Raw genomic sequence first — 20714 nt, 5'->3', positions numbered from 1 at the left:
TTAAAGGAGAGTTTATTCATAATAGGCATTCTACTTATTCTGTCAGATTTACAGTGAGAAGCAAACGTGAGGTGAATTCGCTCTCTATTTATATCAAAGGGGAGGAGTCAAGGAAGGGGGTGATTACACATGAATACATTAAAGGAGGAGGAATAAATTAACTCTTAATATCCTGTACATATATACATATCTCTTGTTATAGAATAAGGCATTTACTTATGACAAATCCCCCTCTAAATGCCGATTCGACATATGACAATGATTGCATTCGGATTCAGAACTATATAGTACTTGTAATTTTGATGTCAAATATTTGTGTTGTTTAGAAGGTAAAGGTTTAGTTAATATATCAGCTATTTGTTCTGAGGTTTCGCAGTGGATTGCTTTAATGAATCCATCCTGAGATAATTGTCTCACGTGTTTAAATTTGATATCTATATGTCTGGACCTTTGACCAATGGCATCAGATCTTGATATTTCTATAGCTGCCTTATTATCTTCATGTATGACAAATGGTAGTATTGGATTTTTCCAAATATCAGATAATAAATCATTAAACCACATTAAATTATTTGAGGCTTTAGATAAACAGACGTATTCTGCCTCTGTTGTGGAAGTCGCTACTAAATCTTGCTTCCCAGTGTACCAGAATATTGGGCAATCATTTAAAAATAATACATAACCTGAGGTGCTCTTTCTACATTTGATATCACCTGCCCAGTCTGCATCAGCGTAACTGGTGATAATAGGTTCTTTAATATTATTGGGTTCTAAGAGTAGGCAGAAATCTATGCTGTGTTTTAGATATTTTAGTATTCGTTTAACTGCTTCCCAATGATACATAAGTGGCTTACTTACATGTCTAGATAATAAATTAAGTGGCAGAGCTATATCAGGCCTGGTCCAATTAGATATATACAAGAGAGAACCAATAATTGATCTATACAATGTATTGTTCTCGAACTCAGGTGAAGATTCATCCATATTCCTTAGAAAATCAGTCTGCATAGGAGTATCGCAAGGCTTGGCATCTCTTAAATTGCATTTTTCCAGAAGTTCTATAATTTTATCTCTCTGGGATAGTTTGAATCCCTTTCTTGTCTTATTGATTTGAACTCCAAGGTATTTGTTTACCCTTCCTAGCGACTTTAAAGAGAAATGTTCACTTAGCTTGGATACAAATAAGTCTTTCTTTTCTTTATGTTTGCCTATATACAAAATATCATCCACATAGATTAACACAAATTCTAATGATTCACCTTCCTTTCTAACAAAAAAGCAATTGTCTGCAGTTGTGGCTTTGAAATTCATATTTTTAAGCACGCTGACTAGACATTCATACCAACGCTTGCCAGATTGTTTTAATCCGTACAAGCTTTTGTTAAGTAACCAGGTCTCATTTCTATTTGTACATTGGCTATGAGGTGCCTTTACATATATCTCTTTGTCGAGCTTTGCATGTAAGTATGCAGTCTGCACATCATATTGAAAGACATCAAGATTGAGTATAGCCGCTATGACTAAAGCTGTCTTAACACTTTCAGTTCTTACAGTGGGAGAGTATGTGTCAGTGTAATCCTCAGGATATTTTTGAGCATAACCTTGTGCGACTAATCTAGCTTTATATAGTTTATTACCCTCTTCTAGATCTTTGATTTTGAATATCCACCTGGTGCCTATAATTGTCTTGTTCTTAGGGGCAGGGACTGGTGTAAATACACCTAATTCACGCAAGCTGTTCATTTCTTTTGTTATGGCTAATTCCCATTTTTCTCTTTCATCCATGGAAAGTTTTAACACTTCCTCGTATGTGTTAGGTGTTGGTGTTTCGTCATTCACACACATTATATAATCCTTATACTTATTAGGTAATTGTTTTCTGTTACACCTTATTGTTCTTATTGGAATGCTCTCATTATCGTGTAGATACCTTGCTTCCTTTTTGGTTAATGAATCTGTTTTTATCCTGGTATGGTTACCTGTCCATGTTTTGTTTTTGTCATCATGTGAGTTATGTTCATGTTTCTCTCTTTCTATTCTGTCTTGTTGTTTAATGTTGGGTTTTGTATTTTGGATTATCTCGTTAAGATGTATCTTAGACCAGTTGGCCTGTTCATGAAACACTGCTGTTCTTGAGACTATGAATTTGTTATTACTGTCAATGAATCTATATCCTTTTGTGCCTGTTTCGTATCCCATGAATCTGAGCCTTCTGGATACATTATCTCCCTTACGTCTTAATTGTTTTGGTATGTGTACGTCTGCTGTAACTCCAAATATGTGCATGTGTGATATTTTTGGTTTCCTATTGTACATTACTTCATATGGTGTTTTATTTAGGATGCTAGACCAGGTCCTATTTTGGGTATAGTTTGAATATAGTAATGCTTCTGACCAGAATTGTTTTCCTAAACCAGCATCTTCTAATGTACATCTAATCATGGTTTGCAGTGTCGAGTTCTTTCGTTCTGCTGTACCATTCTGAAAAGAAGAAAATGGGCTAGTCGTGAAGTGTAGCATTCCTTTGTCTTTTAACCATTGTGAGAATTCTTTTGACATGAATTCGGATCCCCTATCTGTCATGATTTGTTTTATTTTGATATTGTGTTGTGTTTCTACACGTTTGTAAAATTCTTTGAATTTTTGGAAAGTTTCATCTTTGTGTTTTAAAGTATAAACAAATCCATAACGGCTATAGTCGTCTACAATAGTTAGGAAATATCTTTTTTTGTAAGTGATGGATGGTGTTAATGGACCAACCAGATCCATATGTACCAGATCAAAAATTTGGTTAGAGGTCCTTGTTGCCCTCTTTGGTTTTGGGTTTGTTCTGAGTTTTGAGGATTTACATACTGAGCATTCCAAATAGTTTTTACAATCCTTTATTTTGACGCCATCAGCATGTTCAATCATTTTTTGTATTACAGGGAAACTTGCATGTCCCAATTTTCTATGCAACATGTGTGCGCATTCATCATGAATTGGTTTGCCTATATTGGGCCTTTTGTTATTGTGTGTATCATTAGTGGGTGTGTCTTTGTGGTTACAGTGTGTATTGGGTTCTTCATTGTCATTGTTGTTACTATGTTCACTGTCTATGTTAATGTCGTCATCAGTGTTTGTATTGATGTTATGCAACCATTTATCTTCTGTTACAAGGAAGGGTAGGCCCCCTTCGATAATTACACTATTCAATTTAGTCCCATCCTTTTCTAGTATTGCTTTTCCCCCAGAGAAGATTATATTTATGTTGAAATCTTGGCTTAATTTCACTGCACTAAGTATGTTATATGATATTTCTGGTATCAACAATACCCCCTCTACTTTACCTAAACCAGGTATATTTACATCTCCTTTCCCTATGACTTGAACATTTTCTTGATTGGCTACTCTTATCATAAATTTATCATTTGTGAATGAAGACAGTATTTTCTTGTTATTTGTTGTGTGATTAGTCGCCCCTGAATCTATGAGCCAAGTATTGTTTTTTGATTTTTGTGTGATGACATCGTTATGTTTATCTAATCCATTTAATGATCCTGATTTTCTGTCCCTTGAATTATCCCTATCCTTTCTGCGTTCTCTGTAGTTTGGGGAGTCTCTATATCTGTATCTATCAATAGATGATTGCCTGTCTTTATATCTACCCCTATAATCACGGTTTTGTCTTTCCCTATGAAACATGGGGCAATCTCCCTTAGAGTGTTTTCTGGATCCACAATTGTAACATTCAATTGTTTTTTGGTGATTCTCTTGGAAGGCTACTCTTTTTGCCTGTCTGTGTTCTGTGTATGCATTGTATCTACTTTTCCTCAAATTATCTTCAGCTATTAACTTATTTGACAGACTTTCTATGGATAAGTATCCTAGATTGATTGAGTCTAAATGTGATATGTAGTTATCCCATGATGAATCTAATGAGTTAAGGATAACGCTTTTCATTGTCTGTTCTGATATTATTTCTCCTCTTAGATGTAATTCTGCTCTGGTTTTGTTTAAGGATATTAAATGTTCACTTATGGTGGTTCCAGATCTTAATTTGGCTGAAAAGAAATCTTTAGACATTCTAGTGGTTGTTGCTACACTTTCACTATGAAATAATTTAAACATGCATTGAATTATTTCCGAAACAGTAAGATTATGCTTAATACTGTAGTACATGGCAGGTGATATGCTAGAAATTATTAAATAGAATGCTCTGTGATGCAGGCAGTCTATTTTTAGAGTCCAAGGTCTTTTGGGAGGATTGGTTATAAAAAATAATAAATTTTCTTTCATAAAGACAATCTGAATTTGTTGACACCACTCCTGTAAATTGATGCCATCAATTCTAAGTTTTGGGAAATCACTAGGTAGATTCCCAATATTACTATTCCCACTACTTACAACTGTGGGTAGTCCATGGTCTTGTAGATGTTGAAAATTGCAGAATGGTGTGGGTATTCTGCTGAAGAGCTTGAAAGGTTCTCCTTCTTCATAAAGTTCATTGTAGTTCTCTGTGTTCATCTGCGCATGCGCGTTGGTCATTTCTCTGCTGAAGCCGCTGGGAGAGGTTCTCTTTGCTGTAGCTCCCTCGTAGTGCTCTCCTTCTGATGATTCGGTCTCCGGCTCGATCTTGGGTGTTCTGCTGGCAGCTGTGGTTCGTCTCTTTTCTTTGGAGCTTTCTTGCTTGGGGTATTTTGTTCTTTGGATCGTTTGTGGTGTGGGGGAAATTTCGCAGGGCCCTCTGGGTTCAGGCATCGTCATCATCGTTGTCCGGATCGAGTCGTGCAGGCTTTGAGGTGTTTGTTTATTTCTTCGTCTCTTTTGTATTTTTGCATTATCGGCTTTTATTGATTCTTTTGAAATTGTTAGACTTGTGCCAAATGTTTTAAATATTTTTCTCATGGGTGTTTCGATTTCTTGTTCGGTGGATGATTCTTCTGTATCTGTTTCTGACTCTTCAGAAGAATAAATATATTTTTTGCTATTTTTTGTGTTTTTTCGCGCCAGAGTTTTTGAATGGTGCATTCTGATTGGTTCAGCTGTGTTCATTTCTGTGGCCGGTTGAAGAGAAGATGGCTGCCTTTCAAAATTTTGAGCGGGACCTCTGGTCTTGCTTCTGGTCATTTTTTCTTTCGTTGTAGGTTCGCTCACCATTTTTGTATTTTCGGGTTTGGCTTTTTCAATTTCTTTTTCTCTCGCTGCTCCATTTTCTTCCAAGAAGTCTCGGAGTTCTGCGATGAGTTTGTGGTCATCTTTTTTACCTTTTATTAGCCTCAGTATCTCCGATCTGAGGTCTTTGTCTTTTATTTCGTTTTCTTCTTGGTTGTCGGTTTCATCTGCTGTTTCTTCGATGTCTGTGGTGTTATCTTCAGATTCTTTGATTGTTGTATTTATTGGTTCGTCGATCATTTCTTGATCTGTTTTTGTTTCTTTATCATTTGCCCTGGTATTGGGTCTTTCTTTTTTATTCTTGAGGTTTTCTTTCTTAGGCATGTTGGATTTTATTGAGTCAGTTCAACCATCCTCTGCTACCAGATTGTTATGATATTTTGAGGATCAGACTCAATGATGAATTCAGAAGCAATTTCTTCAGTTAAAAGAGAGTTTATTCATAATAGGCATTCTACTTATTCTGTCAGATTTACAGTGAGAAGCAAATGTGAGGTGAATTCGCTCTCTATTTATATCAAAGGGGAGGAGTCAAGGAAGGGGGTGATTACACATGAATACATTAAAGGAGGAGGAATAAATTAACTCTTAATATCCTGTACATATATACATATCTCTTGTTATAGAATAAGGCATTTACTTATGACATGGCCTTGTCTTCTTTCCAGGACTCCTTTGTGCTTTGCCCTTCTAGCAGGATCCCCCAGAGGAGCTGGGAGAAGCCCACCGACCCATAGATTGCCAGCCACCAGGACCAAGCGGCCGAAGAGACCAGGAGGGGAGGGTCCCCAAGCCAGTGTCCCACCAACTGGTACAAAGGGGGCAGGATGCTGACAGCAGCCACCGTGGAAGAGGACATCGGGGAGGTCCCACCCATGGAGAGCAGGCCCCTGACCCCCCAGAGAACCACCAGCCGTAGAGCGGCTTCCAGCCAAGCTGCTGTAACCCCCAGGGGGATCATGGAAGGGCCCCATCCAGCCAGCAAGGAGAGCAGGATTCGGTCGGTGAGAAGCAGGAGAAGAGCCGGAAACACGACAGGGACCAGCATCTTGCTGATGGGCTCTGAGGAGAGAGGGAGGGATTACTGGTTTTGGGAATCAGGGGATTATGGATTTATGAGGATCACTGCAGATCTTTGGTCCCTCCATTCAACTGAACTGCCTCCCAATGCTGTACCACTCGAGATCCTGTATCTAATCAGCTGACTTCCCAGCAAAGGATTCTATAGATGCAACCTAAATATTCAGAATCTCAGGGCAATTTCGGAAAAAGTCACATCATAATCATAATCATAATAAGTTTATTTGTCAAGCATATATAACAGGTAAAAGTATAAACATAATTTGAATACATGAAAAGAGTAAGTAAAAAGGAATATTAGGACAGGGACAGTAGTGCACTTATGCACGCCCCTTACAGACCTGTTAGGAATGGGGTGAGATCAATGATAGAGACAGGGCCTGGTGGCTCAGCAGACTGATAGCATTGTGATTAACACCAGCTGCCTGCAATTACTGTAAGTTCGAATCTCACCAGGCTCAAGGTTGACTCAGCCTTCCATCCTTTCTAAGGTAGGTAAATTGAGGACCCAGTTTGTGGGGGCAATAAGCTGACTTTGTATAAAATATACAAAAGGATGAAGGCTATTGCTTAACGCATTGTAAGCCGCCCTGAGTCTCCGGAGAAGGGCGGCATATAAATCAAATTTAAAAAAAAAATGATAAGGTTAAAGTTTTGGGGGTTTGGGGAAGAAACCACAGAATCAGGTAGTGCATTCCAGGCATTGACCACTCTGTTACTGAAGTCGTATTTACATTAATTTTGGCTTTTTTTTGGTTGCAGGACAGCTTTCTGCGTATTTTAATTTGCCACACGTTCTGCAGTCCCAGGAGCACCCCAGCACTGCTTGTGAAGGCTGAAATCAAAATAACAAGCCTTAGAATAAGGTGACCAGACGTCCCGCTTTTGGCGGGACAGTCCCGCTTTTGAGCAATTTGTCCCGCGTCCCGCGGCGTTTTAAAAAAGTCCCGATTTTTCATTCTGCCTCCTGAATCCCCGCTGATGGCTAGAGGGAAAAAAAACTCTTTAAACTCTTGCCGCGGGGCTTCAAAGGGCCGACCTACAACTGATCAGTGTTAAAAAAAAAAATGAATAGACCCATGCCTGCAAAAATAGAAAAACAGCCCCTGTTAACAGCTTCCGCTAGGTTAATTAGCTGCAAAAAGCTGCAAAAAGTTCCTGGAGCAGATTCCCCCCCCCCAGCTATACTCAAAACAAAGGCGAAAGCGAAACTAAACCTGCAACGTGACAAAATGAGGCAGAGACAGATTTCTTTCTTTTTCTTTTTCCTCACCAAAAAAGGTAGGTACAAAACTGCAAACAATGGGAAATTTTGGATTTTAAAACACAAAAGAAAAAAAGCTCTATTTAACTAGGGAATTGTAATAATTGAGATACTATTAATAATTGTATATTGTGTTGAAAGCAGAAATGGTTAAGTTGTGGTTTGGAGGAATATATGGGGGAAATTATTTGGTTTATTATTATTGGTAAATATAATTAATTGATTTGTAAGAAATTGGATTGCATGGAAATAATTGGAATATTCATGTTCATATTGATTAATATACAAAAAAATATAGTTATATAACTAATTGATTTATATTAAAATGTTGAATTTGTATTAAACAACTGTATTACATAATTACATAATTAACCAATGTGAGGATGGATATAAAAATAGATGACAATGGGAAGGGGTATAATATAGAATCCAAGGAAAAATTGAATTTGATTAAGATTAGAGATGAGGATGAAGGGTAATATTGTTTTTTTAAAAAAATAGATGAGGAATAAATATGGCAAAAAGGAAATATAGAAATTGTAAATTTAATTGAAATGACTAAACGCTGTTTAAATTTGTGAACCAGCCAAATATTCTGTTCAAAGAAAATACATTGCATGTTTGTATGTGTGTTTCTAAATTCTAATTATTGCTATTTATTCATATTTGTTCTCTTTTATTCTTTAAAGTTTAACAATTCATTCTTAATCTTAATATCTTTATATTTGCTTGGGGTTGGCTTTCTTCCCTTTCATCTTTTTTATTGTACAGCAATCTTTCTCCTCAAACCTACCACCACTCTCTTTTCTTTCCTTCTTACTTTCTCTTCCCCCCACCCTCTTTTTCTCCTCCCTACTTCCTCTTCCTTTCTCCTTCTCCTCCTCTCTTCCTCCCTCTCTTACCCTCACTCCTACTCTAATTTCCATTCCTTCATCCCTCTCTATTGCTGTATCCTTTAATGCATATGGACTACTCAGAGGGCTGAAAAAGTTATTTTTGACTGGTCCTCACACTTTTGACCAGTCCTCGAACTTATGACTGTCCTCACATTTTACATTTTTGCCCTATCTTGTCATCATGGTGAAGAGAAGCAGTTGTGAAATGAGTGACATGGTTGTTAAGAATGCTGCACGGGCATAAATGTGAGGATGGTCATAAGTGTGAGGACCAGTCAAAAGTGCGAGGACCTGTCAGAAATGACTTTTTTCAGCCCTCTGGTTAGTCCTTTTGTGCATATGGACTACTCAGAGGGCTGAAAAAGTTATTTTTGACTGGTCCTCACACTTTTGACCAGTCCTCGAACTTACGACTGTCCTCACATTTTACGTTTTTGCCCTATCTTGTCACCATGGTGAAGAGAAGCAATTGTGAAATGAGTGACATGGTTGTTAAGAATACTGCACGGGCATAAATGTGAGGATGGTCATAAGTGTGAGGACCAGTCAAAAGTGTGAGGACCTGTCAGAAATGACTTTTCAGCCCTCTGAGTAGTCCCTATACACATAGCCATGGCCACCCGGTCACATGACCAGCTAGCCACGCCCACCCAGTCACATGGCCTCCAAGCCACGCCCACACAACAAGTCACGCCCACAATGGTGTCCTTCTTACCAATGTTAAAATCTGTTCACCTTACCCTATACGCATAGCCATGGCCACCCGGTCACATGACCAGCTAGCCACGCCCACCCGGTCACATGACCAGCTAGCCATGCCCACAACATAAGCCACGCCCACAATGTCCCTCTTTACCAATGTTAAAATCTGGTCACCTTACCTTAGAAGGGACCTTGGAGGTCATCTAGTCCAACCCCCTGCTCAAGCAAGAGACCCTATATCATTCTAGATTAATGGCTGTCTAATAGTCGTTTCTTCAAAACTTCCAATGATGGAGCACCCACAACTTCTGGAGGCAAGTCGTTCCACCGGTTAATTGTTCTGTGACCGTCAGGAAATTTCTCCTTAGTTCTAGGTTGCTTCTCTGTCTTTTCTATTTCCTTGGGAAGAAAACCTCAGAGCTGAGGCAGAAGCTCTGGGGTTTTTTAGATCGGTTCTTTGGGCTAGTAAAGGATTAGAAACCCCGCTCCCATCCTCCGGAGTAAGAGGCGCGAGTAGACGATCCCAAAAGCTTAAGATGCCGCGCAAAGCAGGATCAAACGTGTCCGGGTTAGTTCTTGGCAGGGCAGGAAATCGGAGATCGCTACTCAGCTACGTAAAGGAGGAGGTGGATTGCGCTCCCCCTAATCCGCACCCAACATGAGCAGCCCTGCTGGATGGGAATGATGGGGAGTGGAGTCCCCCCGCAGCTCCGGAACCGCTCGATCGTCCAGATCAGGGCAACTCTCCGCTCTTTTTCCAGCCTCTCACCTTTCAGCCGCGGCCGGGAAGGTCCTTTCATGGCGGGCTTTTGGTCCTTCTTGATCCGAAGGCTCGTTTTAGCCCGGCTAGGCTTCCATCTGGGCCCCAAATCTCCCCGCACCCACCGCCTCCTCCTCCGCAGAGCCGAAAATCCCCCAACGCGCCGCTTTTACTTTCGATTTGCGCTTTCTCGTTATGCTCCCTGTGCCGTCGCTTTTTTTTTTTTTTCCCCAGAGGTGCATTGGTTGCTTATAATGGGCCTCCCTGGAGCAATTCAAAGCGCTGCTCATCACCTATCAGGCCTTTCGTGGTAGAAGGCCTGGATCCTTGAGGGATCCCATCTCCGGTCGTGCCTGCCCATCGAGAAGAGCCAATGCACCCCTAGATCCCCTGGAGCCAAAGCAGCGTCATGCCTTCTCAGTTGTGTCCTGTGGAACAGAGAGGGGTCACTTTAAGCCCGGTGGACTTCAACTCCCAGAATTCCCCAGCAGGCTTTGCTGGCTGGGGAATTCTGGGAGTTGAAGTCTACCGCAGAGGTGGGTTTCAGCAGCTTCTGATAAGTTCTGGAGAACCGGTAGCCGGAGAACCTGTAGTAAAAATTCTGACTGGCTACACCCCCATCTATTCTCTGCCTCCCAAATACCAGCTGATAGGGAGGAAATGGGGATTTTGCAGTAATCTTCCCCTGGATTGGGGTGGGAATGGAGATTGGGGTGGGAATGGAGATTTTACAGTATCTTTCCCCTGCCACGCCCACCAAGCCACGCCCACCAAGCCATGCCACACCCACAGAACCGGTAGTAAAAAATTTTGAAACCCACCACTGATCCACTGGGCTTAAAGTTGCCAAGGTTGGAGACCCCTGTAACATCACCTGCCCGGAGACACTTGTGGGGCCCACCCTCCAAATGCCCTTTTAAGACCTCAAGTCCAACCCCCTGCTCAAAGCAGGAGACCCTATACCAGCAAAGCTGGCTGGGGAATTCTGGGAGTTGAAGTCCACATCAGAGGTGGGTTTCAGCAGGTTCTGACCAGTTCTGGAGAACCGGTAGCCAGAGAACCGGTAGTAAAAATTCTGACTGGCCGCGCGCCATCTATTCTCTGCCTCCCAAGTCCCAGCTGATAGGGAGGAAATGGGGATTTTGCAGTAACCTTCCCCTGGATTGGGGAGGGAATGGAGATTTTACAGTGCCCTTCCCCGGAGTGGGGTGGGAATGGAGATTTTACAGTATCTTTCCCCTGCCACATCCACCAAGCCACGCCCACCAAGCCATGCCACACCCACAGAACCGGTAGTAAAAAATGTTGAAACCCACCACTGATCCACTGGGCTTAAAGTTGCCAAGGTTGGAGACCCCTGTAACATCACCTGCCCAGAGACACTTGTGGGGCCCACCCTCCAAATGCCCTTTTAAGACCTCAAGTCCAACCCCCTGCTCAAGCAGGAGACCCTATACCAGCAAAGCTGGCTGGGGAATTCTGGGAGTTGAAGTCCTCCAGGCTTAAAATGGCCAAGGTTGGAGACCCCTGCTCTGGAACATTACCTGCCCGGAGACACTTGTGGGACTCACCCTCCAAATGCCCTTTTAAGACCTCACAGTGTTCCCAGGAGTAGGATTGGGGTGTCTTTGGAGCCCCTGTGGATTTCCTCCCCCCTGAATGTTATTCATTTTACTTTTGCATGGGCAGTTTTGTCCCTTTTAAGTTTGCTTTTAACTACAGGTAGTCCTCGATTTACAACGGTTCATTTAGTGACCATTCAAAGTTACAACAGCACTGAAAAAAGTGACTTACAACCGCTTTTCACAGGTACGACCTTCGCAGTGTCCCCATGATCATGTGATCAAAATTCAGACATATAGCAAATGGTTCATATTTATGACCATTGCTGCGTCCCAAGCTCACGTTTTGTGACTTTCTGACAAGCAAAGTCAGTGGGGACTGACCCCCACTGGATTCACCCAACCACCAAGTTACTAATTGATCAACTGCAGTGATTCACTTAACGACTGTGGCAAGAGAGGTCGTAAAATGGGACAAAACTCACTTAACAAATGAGGACACTTAGGAACAGAAATTTGGGGCTTAATTATGGTCGTAATTCGAGGGTTACTTGTATTCTAAGCTGCCCAGAGTTTTTGTTTAGTTTTGTGTTGTTTGGAAAATTGTGCTCACTTTCCCCCACTCAGAAACTCTCCTGTTATTCCAGATTTGCTTTCGTGTTTTGCCAAACTCCATCATCCTGGCTCCTCAAAGGATATATCCAAGGATTGCACCTGTTCTTCCATTTCCGTTATAAAGTGAGGAAAACAGCAGGGGTTTGTGTCATGGTGGGGTAGCTTTCCCAAGCAGGGTGGAGCCAAAGCCAATTTGGGAAGGGGCTCAGGAATCCTAAGCAGAGGTGAAATTCAGCAGGTTCTGACAGGTTTTGGAGAACTGGTAGCGGAAATTTTGAGTAGTTCGGAGAACCGGCGAATACCACCTCTGGCTGGCCACAGAGTGGGGTGGGAATGGAGATTTTGCAATATCCTTCCCCCAGGAGTGGGGAGGGAATGGGGATTTTGCAGTATCCTTCCTCTGGAGTGGGGAGGGGATGGAGATTTTGCAGTATCCTTCCCCTGCCATGTCCACCAAGCCACACCCACAAAACCGGTAGTAAAAAAACTTGAACTTCACCACTGATCCTAAGGGTGGGACAGTTACTGTGTTTTAGGAATATGTTTTTCCCCCTTAACTAAATTAAAAGTCTTTTACAATTACAGACATATATATAAAAAGAATCCATATGTATTTATTTGTTTGTTCCATTTCTGTGTCCTGTCACAATCCAAAGAGAGTTTTCCTGAAGATCTGCAGTTGAAACTCCTTGAATGGTGTTGTAGAATTTGGGACAGAAGCAGCAACCTTCCCCTTCAATTAAAGCAGCCCTTGAATCCTCTCGGGAACAGGAAGTAATGAACAAATTATACACAATTAAAAAAACATCTTTATAATCATGATTCTCAAGGGATCCCCATTTACTTCTCCCCAAAGACAGAATCCTGGTTTCTGCTTCTTCTTGTTCTTGCCAATAATCTCCCCTCATCCTCTGACTGCTGACTTCTGCAAACCCGCATTCAATTTTTAAACATGGATTATTTTTGGTTGCAGTCCAGCGTTTCCTCGCTTGCTTGAATTCATCAGGAGTGACACTTCAGCAACTTGGAAATCCCCGTATAGGAAGAAAAACCCCAGGTTCAGTTCCAAGCTGAGAATAAAATGGAGGCTGAGAGGAAAGAAAGTTGGTTTATTGATGAAGCAGAACCACCAGTAGCGTGTGGTTCTGGGACAGCTGACGAAATGGAGTTGAGAGTGGGTGGGTTTGATACGTTCTGGATTCCTATGAGGTCATGGCTGGCTCTCTATGCAAAAGAGGAAATGCAAATCCTAGGTGTTTGTCTGAGCTAATTTTGTCAACCTTTGGATTGTCTAATTGTGTTGCTGATTGTGTTGAGTTTCTGTCTTGACCCAGTCGTTCTGAATGAATTACCAAATCTTCATTTCTAAAAGCTGGCCTCCTCAGTTTCTGCTTGGGGCAGGGAGACTGGGGCTGGTTTCTGCCTCCCTTAAGATTTTTCCCATTTTTGATTTAGGGGAAATATTCTATCCTGCCTTTTTAATATTCCCCAAAATATTTCATTCTTCTAGGGCGGGAGCTTCCCACGCCTGTTAGAAACTGTGGAGAAAATTCCCTCTTTAGTGAAGATGGGAATTAGGAGGTGTGGAGTTGGTAAGAATATAAATCTCCGGAGATACGGAGGATCCCGGATCTGCGCACTTTCCGCCGTGCTTTGAAGACACTCCTATTCCAGCAGGCCGGCCTGGCCTAATTTTTTCCCCTTCTTTAAATTTTTAAACTCAAATTTTAATTCGTTTTAAATTATAGGGAGTTTTAAATTGTCTCGGGCAAAAATTATTTAATTGGGTTTTAATCATGTTTTAACTTTTGTATTTATGTGTTTTATTTCGTTGCCTGTTCACCGCCCTGAGTCCTTCAGGAGTAGGGCGGTATACAAATTTAATAAAATGAAAAAAATGAAAATGAAATCTGAGTTGAATATATTTCCAGATAAAGTGAGGAAACTGACACATGATTTAGCTTATAAACTAAGAAAGATTTCTGGCCCTTGCCAGAATTTCCTCAGAAAATTCCTCCAAAATTCTCTCTTGAAGATTCAAAACAGGAATCTTGAATAATACCAATGTCTTCTTTTCCACCATCGAAGTGATGTATTTTCCTTCAGACATCCAAACAACTTTTAAATTACAAATCAGAGCGGAAAGAAAAATGAGCTCAAATGTGGTTTACTGTTGCCCTGTGAAAAGATATGGGGATGGTCCCCCATTCCTTTTCCTCTCTGTCAACCTTGAGTGTCAGAAGTTCTCAGTGCTTGTGGTCATCTGCCCATCTCACTTCTTCTCCTCCAAATACTGCTGGAGCAGGTCGCTGACATCCATCCGCCCGACCCGGATCCAGCCATCTTCCTTCGTGTGATACACTGGAAGACACAGAAATTGGCAGAAGGCCGGTAAGGGACAGTGCAATACTAGCCTCTACACCCCCCCCACCCCCAATGCTCGGGGTCACAGGCAGGGGTGGTATTCACTTACCTTCGCTATCGGTTCGCAAATGCGAGCGCACGAGCCACCTCCAACATACGCAGGCCTTCCGTGCATGCTCAGAGCATCAAAAACGAGACGTGATGATGTCCGGCTGGGTGGAGCATCCTGCAACTATCACAACTTTGTTCGCCCAAACTGGATAGAACTGGCTGAATACCACCACCGGTTACAGGGCACCTAAAGAACCCAGTGGCTGCTTGGGAAACATAGTGTTTACTACCATGTAGGAGTCACAACGGGTGGCATAGCAGAGAGCCCTTCGGCCAAGGTCATAGGCCTCCTCCACGCTCAGGTCGGGCCGATGGCCACTGTCTAGGACTCCATAGGCGTATGTGTCCTGCTTCCGGTGGAAAAAAGGGGGGCTTTCAGCCGGGCTCCTCTGTCATCAATGTAGTAAAAAAGATGTGGAGACTCTAGAAAGAGTGCAGAGAAGAGCAACAAAGATGATTAGAGGACTGGAGGCTAAAACATATGAAGAAGAGTTGCAGGAACTGGGTATGTCTAGTTTAATGAAAAGAAGGACTAGGGGAGACATGATACGTTCCAATATCTCAGGGGCTGCCACAAAGAAGAGGGAGTCAAGCTATTCTCCAAAGCACCTGAGGGCAGGACAAGAAGCAATGGGTGGAAACTAAACAAGGAGAGAAGCAACTTAGAACTAAGGAGAAATTTCCTGTCAGTTAGAACAATTAATCAGTGGAACAACTTGCCTCCAGAAGTTGTGAATGCTCCAACACTGGAGGTTTTTTTAAGAAGATGTTGGATAACCACTTGTCTGAAGTGGTGAAGGGTTTCCTGCCTGGGCAGGGGGTTGGACTAGAACAGGGGTTACCAACCTCTCAGACCTCAGGGACCACTAAATTCATAATTTTAAATCCTGCGGACCACTAATATTAATTTTTTAAAAAGATGAATGGTATTTAGTACAATATAAAAAATGCAAATAATTTTTCTGTGGACCACCAACATTTTCTCATGGACCGCCAGTGGTTCACGGACCACTAGTTGGTGACCACTGGACCTCCAAGGTCCCTTCCAACTCTGTTATTCTATTCTATTCTATTCTATTCTATTCTATTCTATTCTATTCTATTCTATTCTATTCTATTCTATTCTATTCTATTCTATTCTATTCTATTCTATTCTAGTACAGACCAGGGTCCTGAAAACGGAGGGGATCGTGACTCTCTGCAGCTCTGCCTTCGTTTGTTTTCCCTGAGGGATTGTGCAACCCAGCCCTGGCCAGAGAGCAGCACCTTCACTCCTTGTTCCAGGGTGTGGTTGAGGGTTATGGGCAGGACACAGCCAGATTTAACAGTAACCCACAGCAGTGCCTGGCCAATCCAGATTGATCCTTGGTTGGACTCGATTAGTTCTGGGAAACCACCAGAAATTCCAGGGCTACACCAAGAAATAAAAGTGAAAGCAGAGCCACCAGTTTGCTCTAGTGGGAAAGGCATCAGGCTGGAAATCAGGAGACCAGGAGTTCTAATCCCGCCTTAGCCATGAAAGCCAGCTGGGTGACCTTGGGCCAGTCACTGTCACGCCCTCTCAGCCCAACCCACCTCACAGAGTGGTTGTTGTGGGGAAAATAGGAGGAGGAAGGAGTATTAGGCATGTTTGCTGTTCTAGTTTGAAAGAACAGGCAGGGAGACCGAGGCAACGGTTAACAGGAACGGTTTATTAAAATCTTAACAGCAACAGCAAATGTCAGAACTAACTCAACTCTCTTTCAGTCACAGCCGCTATTTATATACCGGCTGGTAAGAGCAGCAGCCAATGGCATCTCTTTAATTGTCCCGCCGGCTGAGCTGTCAAGTCTCAGCCAATCGGGAGCGCTTCCGTGTTGCCGGGTAGCGAAACGTTGCGTCTGTAACATTTGCCACCTTCAGTTATTTATAAAAATAATAAAGGTGGGATAAAACATTAAAAAACAGTCCAGAGAAAAAAAAACATGGGAAATCATTTTTTTTTTTTACTGCTGCCAAGATAGATACCTGGACAATCCATTCTAACCTTCTAAAAAATTATGTAACCCTCCACTCTCCTAAAACTGAAAAGGCCCATCCTTTCACTCTAGGGCTCATAAGGGATGGTCCCTTAGGCTGTGTGTGAGTCACACTTTTGACAACTCTGGGTTATCAGATAACCCCCAACTCTCTCTTGGTGCCAAACTGATGCCTAAAAATCCACCCTACTTTTGATTTTTTGCTAGAATAGCTATGCTTCCCTCTCCTCTCTTCCCCCTCTCCACTCCTCTTCCTCCTTCTCTCCCCTCCCCTTCTTTTCTCTCCCCACCTCTCTTCCTCCTACTCCCCTCCTCCTACTTTCCTCCTCCTGTCCTCCCCTCCCTTTTCTCCTCTCTAGTCCCCCTTCTCTCCTCCATACTCCTCCCCTCCCCTTTGCTCACCATTCCTCTTCCTCCTCCCCTCCCCTAATCCTTTTCTCTCCACTCCAGTCCTCTCCTCCTCTCCACCCTTCCCCCTCCTCCTTTCTTTCTCTCATCCTCTTGCTCTCCTCTCCACTTCTGTTCCTCCTCTCATCCCCTTTTGTCTCCTCTTTCCTTTCTCCTCCCCTTCTCATCCTTTTCTCTCCCCTCCTCCCCTTCTCTCGTCTTCCTCTCCTCCCCCTCCTCCTTTCCTTCTCTCTAGTCCTCCTCCTCTCCTCTCCACTTCTGTTCCTCCTCTCATCCCCTTTTGTCTCCTCTCCTTTCCTCCTCTCCATTCCTTTCTCCTCCCCTCCTCTCCACTTCTCCTCCTCCTCCTCCTCTCCTTCTCATCCTTTTCTCTCCCTTCCTCCCCTTCTCTCCTCTTCCTCTCCTCCCCCTCCTCCTTTCCTTCTCTCTAGTCCTCCTCCTCTCCTCTCCACTTCTGTTCCTCCTCTCATCCCCTTTTGTCTCCTCTCCTTTCCTCCTCTCCATTCCTTTCTCCTCTCCCTCTCCACTTCTCCTCCTCCTCCTCTCCTTCTCCTCCTTTTCTCTCCCCTCCTCCCCTTCTCTCCTCTTCCTCTCCTCCCCCTCCTCCTTTCCTTCTCTCTAGTCCTCCTCCTCTCCTCTCCACTTCTGTTCCTCCTCTTATCCCCTATTGTCTCCTCTCCTTTCCTCCTCTCCATTCCTCTTTCTCCTCCCCTCCTCTCCACTTCTCCTCCTCCTCTCCTTCTCATCCTTTTCTCTCCCCTCCTCCCCTTCTCTCCTCTTCCTCTCCTCCCCCTCCTCCTTTCCTTCTCTCTAGTCCTCCTCCTCTCCACTTCTGTTCCTGTCATCCCCTTTTGTCTCCTCTCCTTTCCTCCTCTCCATTCCTCTTTCTCCTCCCCTCCTCTCCACTTCTCCTCCTCCTCCTCTCCTTCTCATCCTTTTCTCTCCCCTCCTCCCCTTCTCTCCTCTCCCTCCTCCTTTCCTTCTTTCTAGTCCTCCTCCTCTCCTCTACCCCCCCTCCTCTTCTCCTCCCTTTGTTTCCATTCCTCCCCTCCCCCTTCCTCCCCCTCCTCTTTCTTGCCCTGCCTTGCCCTACCTGTTCTCTGGCCCATCTGTTCTCCCTTCCCCCTTGCTTCCTGCTAGCCATTACTTCTCGTCCCACCAGAGAGCATATTGGCTAAAAATGTGAAGGCTGCCAAGATGCTGATCCCTTCCTTGTTCCGAAGGAAGCACCGAGTGCATTGGAAGGGAGGAAGGTGGGCAGTGTCAGAGCAAGAGAGAAGTTGCCATTCCCCCCCCCTCCCGTCTTCAGAGGGCTCTAGTTCTACTTTAGGCCTGAAAAAAACTAAGAAAAATGATTTTGGTCTGGTCACACCAAAGAATTCCCCTGCCAGTACAGCCGTTGGCTGGGGAATTCTGAGGCTTGTATCTAGGAGGAAGCTCTTTGCCTCGAAACAAGGGAAACAAATCTGCCTCAAGCAACCCTTTCATCCTTCCCATCGTTCAACCTTCACTCAGCATCCCTGCCAATCAAACTTTCCACCCCAGCCTGTCGGCGGGAAGCTATAATGGTGCGGCAGCGCCCCCCGTGGCCACTGCGAGAACGGCGCTTCTTTTTTACCACTTGATTTCTCAGAAAAGGCAGCGGCCCGTCGGCGGCTCCCATTGGCTCCGCTCAGGGGATCATGCGCTTTCTGTGAGAGGAGTCGGAAAGTCCCCGCGCTCGAGGCCAAGAGTCCTGTAGCCGTCATGGGTGTCTCCTGCGGCTCTTTCCGCTCCAAACGCTGCTGCTACTTTTTAAATTGTCCTTTGCAAAGCAATGCTTGTGCACGCCTACTCTAGAGTAAGCCTTCCGGAGTTCAGTGGCGTTTACTGCCAAATGAATGGGTAAACAATTGCAGCCTGAACCTGACTAGGTGGCTCAGTGGCTAAGACACTGAGCTTGTCGATCAGAAAGGTCGGCGGTTTGGCGGTTTGAATCCCTAGTACAGGTCTCCTGCGTGAGCCGGGGGTTGGACTAGATGACCTCCAAGGTCCCTTCCAACTCTGTTACTGTTAAAAAAAATTCCGATTGCTTTGTCTTTTTAGAAGGAAGCATAAATATTACATTGGGTATTAAGCATCGCTTAGAATGAGGTGATGTTCTCTGACATCCCCATCTGTAAAATGGGTACAATCATCACTATTAAGCATAACTTACAACCGTTCATTGTTGTAAATGAATGGTCCGTTCAAAGTTTCACAACGGCACTGAAAGAAGCGACTCGCGACCGTTTTTCACACTTAACGACCGTGGCAGTATCCCCATGGTCATGCGATCAAAATTCAAACGCTTGGCAAGTGGTTCGTATTTATGACGGTTGGAGTGTCCCGGGCTCACATGATCTGCTTTTGCGACCTTCTGACAGGTAAAAGTGAATGGGGAATCCGGATTTAGTTAACAACCTTGTTACTAAACAAATGCAACGATTCGCTTACCAACGGTAGCAAGAAAAGTTGTACAATGTTTCACTTAGCGACATAAATTTTGGGCTCAATTGTGGTCGTAACTTGAGGATAGAGGTCATAACTATTCTTTATTGATACTCCTCTGAATAAGAAGGGTGAGAGCTGTGGAGTCCTTAGTTGCTCTCTGAGCCTGGTGGTTTTCTTGAAGACGTTTCATTACCGGGTAGTCCTCGAGTTACGATCACAATTGAGCCCAACACTGACGTTGCTAAGTGAAACATTTGTTAAATTAGGTTGTCCCATTTTACAACTTTGTTGTGTCCCAAGTGGTTAAGTGAATCGTTGCATTGTTATGTTAGTAACCCGGTTGTTACAGTAAGTGAATCTGGCTTCCCCAAGAGTGAAATGCTCCCGGTTCGGACCGGATCACCTGATCCGGTAGCGATGGAGGCGGGTGGTTCAGAGAACTGGTAGCAAAAATCCCTGCCCCCCCCACCCATGCCCAGCTGAGCCACGCAATCATCAGAGGCTTTTTTTTTTACTTTTAAAAACATTTTTTCTATAATCTCTTCGGCTGAATAAATCCTTTTAAAAGCCTCTGATGATCATGCGGCTCAGCTGGGATCGGCAGAGGCTTTTAAAAAAACAGCTTGGATCGTCAGAGGCATTTAAAAGAAAACAACCCTTTTTTTCTTTTAAACACCTCTGACGATCCCAGCTGAGTTGCCTGATCAGCAGAGGCGTTTTTAAAAGCCTCTGCCAATCAGGCAACTCAGCTGGGATCGTCAGAGCCTTTTGAAAGCATTTTTTTTACAACCTCTTCACCGAAAAAAAGAGAAAGAGAAAAAATGGTTTTAAAAGTAAAAAAAAAATTTGGCCACGCCCACCCAGTCACATTACCCCACCACCACCAAGCCACGCCCACAGAACCGGTAGTAACAAATTTTAGATTTCACCACTGGGCTTCCCCCATTGACTTTGCTTGTCAGAACGTTGCAAAAGCTGACCACGTGACTCCAGGACACTGCAATAAGTACAAGTCATCTGAATTTTGATCGCGTGACCATGGGGATGCTGCAACGGTCATAAGGCTGAAAAACGGTCATAAGTCATTTTTTTCAGTGCTGTTGTAAATTTCAACGTTCACTAAGTGAGCTGTTGAAAGTCGAGGACAACCTGTACTTGAAGCAAAGGCGACGTTCACAGGTAGTCCTCGACTTACAACAGTTTTGTTTGTTTTTTTAATTTGATTTATATGCCGCCCTTCTCCGGAGACTCAGGGCGGCTTACAATGCGTTAAGCAATAGCCTTCATACTTTTGTATATTTTATACAA

General features: G+C 43.4%; 1 protein-coding gene across 1 annotated transcript in view; it reads right to left on the bottom strand.

Moving 5' to 3' along the window:
- The window catches only part of LOC139311786 (antigen peptide transporter 2-like), a 75690-nt gene that overhangs the window by 31549 nt on the left and 23427 nt on the right, over positions 1-20714 (bottom strand). The window contains exon 5 of the mRNA XM_070936300.1: positions 5807-6216. Coding sequence (XP_070792401.1) covers positions 5807-6216 — 410 coding nt within the window. The remainder of the gene's footprint in view (positions 1-5806; positions 6217-20714) is intronic.

Source organism: Pituophis catenifer, unplaced genomic scaffold, assembly GCF_029215685.1.
Source record: "Pituophis catenifer annectens isolate HBS135680 unplaced genomic scaffold, rPitCat1.0.hap2 SCAF_2, whole genome shotgun sequence".
Lineage (NCBI taxonomy): Eukaryota > Metazoa > Chordata > Lepidosauria > Squamata > Colubridae > Pituophis > Pituophis catenifer.
This window is presented reverse-complemented; position numbering and strand designations above follow the sequence as displayed.